Source organism: Maylandia zebra, linkage group LG8, assembly GCF_041146795.1.
Source record: "Maylandia zebra isolate NMK-2024a linkage group LG8, Mzebra_GT3a, whole genome shotgun sequence".
NCBI classification, from domain to species: domain Eukaryota; kingdom Metazoa; phylum Chordata; class Actinopteri; order Cichliformes; family Cichlidae; genus Maylandia; species Maylandia zebra.
Window position 1 is genome coordinate 14,397,013 of NC_135174.1, and position 6,480 is coordinate 14,403,492.

The 6,480-nt window shown below is 39.7% G+C and overlaps 1 protein-coding gene across 2 annotated transcripts; it reads left to right on the plus strand.

Annotated features, from left to right (window-relative positions):
* The first annotated feature begins 1,156 nt into the window (after positions 1–1,156).
* Positions 1,157–5,872, plus strand: LOC143419962 (uncharacterized). Of its 2 annotated transcripts, XR_013099987.1 has the most exons (6): positions 1,157–2,169; positions 4,759–4,877; positions 5,054–5,156; positions 5,241–5,295; positions 5,388–5,424; positions 5,520–5,872. XR_013099987.1 is itself a non-coding variant. In XM_076887831.1 (3 exons), exons 1-3 carry the CDS (start codon positions 1,359–1,361, stop codon positions 5,141–5,143), a joined length of 1,020 nt encoding a protein of 339 aa, XP_076743946.1. In that variant the 5' UTR covers positions 1,157–1,358; the 3' UTR covers positions 5,144–5,186. The 2 variants fall into 2 exon arrangements, 1 of the variants encoding a protein (XP_076743946.1); XM_076887831.1 differs by lacking the exons at positions 5,241–5,295; positions 5,388–5,424; positions 5,520–5,872 and having other exon boundaries at positions 5,054–5,186.
* The last annotated feature ends 608 nt before the right edge of the window (positions 5,873–6,480 follow it).

The following is a 6,480-nucleotide window of genomic DNA, read 5'->3' on the forward strand; positions in this document are numbered from 1 at the left end:
TTGTTCAGTCCTATCAAAGTCAACTTCATTCCACTGTGTCAGGCCTGTGTGGTTACTTAACCCTACAGGGAAAAGAACCCAAGGGTGAAATGTAGGTTTCTGTTGAGTTTTGTTTTTTATGCAAATGTCTCTTTAGTCTCTTTATTTACTTGAATAAATAAAGGATAATAATAAAAATGCTTTTGAATGTTATAATTTAAGTGAACTTTTTGAAATAAACTTTCCCATTTGCCATCAATAAATACATTTAAATTATGTACACAACGTGGGTGTGTGATAGTTGGACAGAACTATCATGCTGGTACTGCGTTTCAGTCCACCATGGCTCCATTGAAGGTTACATATTGGAACAAGCTATTGAAGGAGCCTTCACTGTAAAGAGTTAGCCGTGCCACCTGTCAGTTGCAGGAGGAGCAGTTCACACTTAGAGGCAGTGTCATCGCTTTCAGCCTGGCTGCTCTTTGCTGTATTGTAGCTGACTGTGGCAGTGTGAGTGTAGACTTTTATAATGCTCCTAAATGTAAGTGTTCTCTTCCCGCTGGCTCCAAAGTAAGAAAAATAAAATATGAGTACAAACATTCAGTTGTTCAAATGACTATTTTGGAAAGCACAATATGTTCACAGTGCCATGCTTTCCATTTCCTTGTATTTACATGAGTGCCATAAATCATATTGACATGTTTTCAATTGCTTCAGGACTGGCAAGAAGAAATGAATTTTGCTGTGTAGAGTGTGTTGGAAAGGTTATTGTTTGCATTAAAATATATAGGAGACAGTGAGAAGAGTTCTCCAAAAACCTACCAACCATTAATCTAATGAAACACACACACAGTATATCTATGAAGTTCTACTTCTTTCCTGAATAGGTTGGGAACTATGACAACAAAAGCTGTGTATAGAACCAAAACTTCATCTTCAAATTATTTAATTTTTGCAATTAAGCTTTCTATTTTTTTAAGTGACTTATTTTCCCCCACCCTCTTGCAGTTCAGTAGCCCCCTCCCCCACCCACCAAAGGCATACACCCACCTCTCTAATGCTCTGTGTTAAGGGCATCAGGAGCATTCTTCTTAGACATGTGCCTCTGTCACTCACTTACATACAGCAACATAGCTACACCGCACACACAGTCGTATTTTCACTGTGTCCTCTTGTGTTCTCAGCACAAGGCTGGCACTCTGCTCTCTGTGAGCACAGTTATTTTCACCCCGTCTCTCGGAAGCCTGCGAAAAAGACCTGAACACTCTGCCTAAATCAGTTGCGGCTTTAGCAGCCATTGGCTGTTTTGGTTTTTGGTGGAAGAATAGAGTGAAAAGAGTAAGACAGTCCTCAAGTTCCAAAGCTGCATTTCTTCCGAGATGGAACCTGTGAAACTTTGGGTGGTAAGGCTCCTGCTTGTGCTGCTGTGCTCAACCCAGGTGCTGTTCTCTGCTGTAGTAAGTGCCCAAGACTTGAATGAAATGGAGAAAAGCCTCCACGTTAGAAATGCTGAGGAGGTTCTGGCTGAAGAAGCTGAAACAGCTGAGGGTGGTGATGGCACTGAGGAAGATGATGAACATGTAGAAGAGGAGAAAGATGATGAAGACTCAGATGATGATGAGATAGAGACTGATGAACAAGTGGAAGAAGAAAAAGATGAAAAAGAACAGGAGGATGAGAAGGAGACAGCAGAGGAGGAAGCTGAGGAGGAAGATGACAAGACTGATAAGGAAGAGGAAGATGATGCTGAGGAGAAAGGAGATGTTGAGGAAGAGGAAGAAGAAGGTGAGGCTTCTGATGAGGATGATGCAGAAGAGGAAGAATCTGAAGAAGAATATGCAGCAGATGAAGATGAAGAGGAGGAGGTGGATGAAGATACAGATGAGAATGGTGAGGAGGAGGTGGATGAAGATGCAGATGAGAATGGTGAGGAGGAGGTGGATGAAGATACAGATGAGAATGGTGAGGAGGAGGTGGATGAAGATGCAGATGAGAATGGCGAGCAGGAGGTAGATGAAGATGCAGATTGCGAGGAGGAGGTTCTTGAGGAAGTCCCAGCTGATAATGAGGAAGATGACGAGGAGGAACCAAGAGAAGAGGATGACGATAAAGCAACTCAAGGAGATAAGGAAGAGGAGGCTGACAGTGCTGAAGAGGATACACATGAGGATGACTCTGAAGAGGAAGATGGTGAAAACACTTTTTTTTAAACCCACACACATTTTGAAACATATTAATAGTTTAGATACTGAATTATGCAGTATTTAAATATTAGTTACAAGAAATGATGTGTTTTCTTAGAACTCCATGAGTGAATCTGTACTCTACAGTAGCTCTCTGACATTGTTCAGCTTACTGGGGTTACTTTAGGAACACCATCATACATATCAGTCCTAAAATAGACTGGATTATCTGTGCGGTAGGAACCCAACAGTATCTAAACCATCTATTCCATTTGTTGTGCCAATGTAGCTTTTGAGACTTCAAACACCAAACATTAAATACATGGAGATTTGTCTAAAAGAGGGTACTATACAGTTTAGGGCATATTTTAAAAGCACAGTCATTTCTTTTAATGCTAGAAAAAGAATGACAAGAAATCATATTATGGAAAAATGGGACCTGTAGGAATTTTAGCTTTGTTTACACTATAGCTACTTAGACTACTTTGTTAAACAAACATGTCACATGAGGTTATGACAGAAGTATAATACAAAAAAGAGACTGTCTGTGTCATACATACAAAAAAATATTGCACCAAACAGAATTACACAGTTAGTCATGTAACTTCTAAATAAATGGCAGTTATCAGACCTTGCTAGAAAAGCATTTCTTGGATTGCTTGTTAGTACAGAGACGGACTGACTAACTGTTAGTCACTAACACATAACCTGGGCTGCCAGTGAGCGGACTTGTCACAGGGGGGTTGATGTTAGTACAGACTCAGTAGTTAAAAAAGAAAACAATATGGCCTAAAGTTGCTTGTTATGTCTGCGGTTAACTGCAAAAATGGCAAAAAAGCAACTAAAGTAACTTGCAGATATGAGTGTTGTTGAATGAGGTTGCAAATTACTGCAAGATGTATTGAAATCAATTCAAGTAAATAAGGTTTACTCCAGCACCAGCACAGCAATTAGGAAACCCATGTGAATACTGAGGTTTTGATACAGTGCGCCTGGAAAGTATTCACAGCATTTTGCTTGTTCCACATGTCAGTCTGCCCCAGGGCAGCTGTGGCTACAACTGTAGCTTGCCTCCACCAGTGTGTGAATGTGAGAGTGAATGAATAGTGGCATTGTAAAGCGCTTTGGGTGCCTTGAAAAGCACTATATAAATCCAATCCATTATTATTATTATTATTATTATTTTGTCATGTTACAGACTTATTCCAAAACGGATTATATTCATTCACAGTCTTTGACATGACACTGAAAATTGAGCTCTTTCAGGGAAGTGACCAAGAACCCAATAGTAACTCTGACAGAGCTCCACCAGTCTGGCCTATATGGTAGAGTGGCCTGACAGAAGCCACTCCTCAGTAAAAGACAGACCTTGCTCATCAGCTGGCAAATAGCATCACCACAGCGAAGCATGATGGTGGCAGCATCATGCTGTGGGGATGTTTTTCGGCAGCAGGAACTATGAGATGTAATTGCTGCCAAAGGTGCTTCAAGAAAATATTGACCAAAGGCTGTGAATACTTCTTTAAATTTTATATTATTGTATTTTATTTTGAGTAAATTTGCAAGAATTTCATGCAATATACTTTCACTTTTTCATTATTGTATGTAGAATTTTGAGGTTAAAAATTAATTGAATCCGTTTTCAAATAAGGCTGTAAAATGACAAAATGTGTAAGAAGTGAAGCGCTGTGTATACTTTCTGGGTGTCGATCCTTGTATTAAACAGCAATTAAACAGGTGTACCTAATGAAATGGACAAATATGATTACATGGCATTACTTGCTTTTGTAATTCTGGCGGGGCATGGTCTGCGGTGCCGCTGCAGGGGAGATGGACGCACCTACACTGCATCTGCAAAAACGCCTCGCCGAAATAAGAAGCTGTGATGCCTGTCTGTAGTTGTTGTTGTTGGTGATGATTGTGCGGCTGGAAGCTGTAGAGCTGCAGCCGTTCGTGTGTTTGCAACAGCAACCGTAATAAAGAAAGGGATACTAAAAAGCATTGCCGTGGGTATTTACAATAATAAATACTTACCTATGCATTTTCTACCCCACATGTATGTCTCAGTGCTATATAGTAACAGAGCAGTCTAACAGTCTTACTGCAACATTTGACAAATCCTGACTCTAATATCTAATGTTTGCATCTAAAAGATATTTTGCTATCCAGATCATTAAATTAATTTTGTGATTTCATGTTAAAGAGGAGGTTAAATAATGAAGAAAGACACGTGGAGTTATGATCATCTTTTTTTTTCTTTTATAGACAATTTAATGTTCTACAAGATACACTTGACTCTCTTCCACAGCGTGTCTTGGCCTGTCTTCCTGCCCTCACCCCCAACCAGTTGTGGCAATTTGCTGAATGAGCCTAGTTCTGCTTTCTTCCTGTTAAAAGGGAAATTTTCCTTTCCACTGTCACCAAAGCACTTGCTCATAGGGGGTCATTTGATTATTGGGGCTTTCCCTCGTCTTTAGCTTACAATATAAAGCGTCTTGGGGAAAGTGTTGTTGTGATTTGACCATTTATAAATAAAACTGAATTGAACTGAATAAAATACATTTCCGATAAAGATGATTTCCTGAACCATTTACAGATGAGTCTGAAGGTAAAGACACAAAGGACAACCAAAGTGACTCAGATGAAGAGGAGGGAGCTGCTGACACTCCACAGTTCCACTCTGGATCGTTGTGTAGTGTTTGCTCCATTTGTGAGGTAAAAAAAACATATCATGGAAATAACAGATTTTATTTGCACATCTGCCCAGTAATCACACATTAGAGTTGGGTTTTACATAATTTCAGCAACCTGCTACAAATGATTATAAGTCCTGACTATATACCATATGCACGGTTAATCACTATACCTTGTGGTTCCTTCTCATCTTGTAGCATTGCTCTAATGACTGTGCCAAGTGCCCGTGTGAGGAAGGAGATGAGTCAGATCACTGCGAGCACTGCCAAGCAAGCATCTTGACTTAAAAAGGATTATAACGTCTGTAATAATACACAGCACTTTGTTTCACCTAGTGCCTCTTTATGTTAATCCTGTTCTCTTTTTGTTTGTTTTGTTTTCCAGGGTTGCTCAACCTGCTACATTTGTCCCATTCTTTGTGACACAGTTTGCACACCGGGTAAGTGCTAGTTGTGATTCTGTGGGGGTACTGATGTGTGTTCACAGATTTAATTAACTTTGGTTTGACATAAATGTTGTATTTCTTTTCAGGTGGTTTTGTTGATGAGCTGACTGGATCCCTCTTTCAGTAAGACTATTCACATTTAAAAACACAGAGATATTTTTAGATGCGTTATTGTTGCACTGTTGCCTTTATACATAGTTATGCTTTTGTTTTTGCAGGACTCTTGCCTCTCTGCTCTGAGCTCCCTGAGAATTATGTTAATTTCCTTATGTGGGAAACTACTCCCCTGACTTCACCACATCAAACATGAGCTTGTCATGAAACAAAAGCAAAGAAATATTTATGTTTTAAATCATACTTAAAGCTCTCTTGTAAGAAGAACAGAAAAAAATCAGTATGCACAGATTTTGCAAATATGATTTCTTCTTTCTGCCTTTTTCTCTTCTTTTGTCTTTTTATTGTTATAAAAAGATATATAAAGGTTGACACACTTGACATGACATGAATCATGCAGACAAGAAAATATAAAATACATATAAATGGTAAAAGCAGAAGTGTTTATAGGAATACAGTGGGGCAAAAAAGTATTTAGTCAGCCACCGATTGTGCAAGTTCCCCCACCTAAAATGATGACAGAGGTCAGTAATTTGCACCAGAGGTACACTTCAACTGTGAGAGACAGAATGTGAAAAAAAAATCCATGAATCCACATGGTAGGATTTGTAAAGAATTTATTCGTAAATCAGGGTGGAAAATAAGTATTTGGTCAATGACAAAAATACAACTCAATACTTTGTAACATAACCTTTGTTGGCAATAACAGAGGTCAAACGTTTACTATAGGTCTTTACCAGGTTTGCACACACAGTAGCTGGTATTTTGGCCCATTCCTCCATGCAGATCTTCTCGAGAGCAGTGATGTTTTGGGGCTGTCGCCGAGCAACACCGACTTTCAACTCCCGCCACAGATTTTCTATGGGGTTGAGGTCTGGAGACTGGCTAGGCCACTCCAGGACTTTCAAATGCTTCTTACGGAGCCACTCCTTTGTTGCCCGGGCGGTGTGTTTTGGATCATTGTCATGTTGGAAGACCCAGCCTCGTTTCATCTTCAAAGTTCTCACTGATGGAAGGAGGTTTTGGCTCAAAATCTCACGATACATGGCCCCATTCATTCTGTCC

Excerpts from the sequence above, each read along its gene's own strand:
- LOC143419962 (XM_076887831.1), top strand. The coding sequence starts at position 1,359 with ATGGAACCTGTGAAACTTTGGGTGGTAAGGCTCCTGCTTGTGCTGCTG. Across the intron at positions 2,170-4,758 it reads TGACTCTGAAGAGGAAGATG|ATGAGTCTGAAGGTAAAGAC; the intron begins GTGAAAACACTT and ends AACCATTTACAG. Across the intron at positions 4,878-5,053 it reads GTGTTTGCTCCATTTGTGAG|CATTGCTCTAATGACTGTGC; the intron begins GTAAAAAAAACA and ends CTCATCTTGTAG.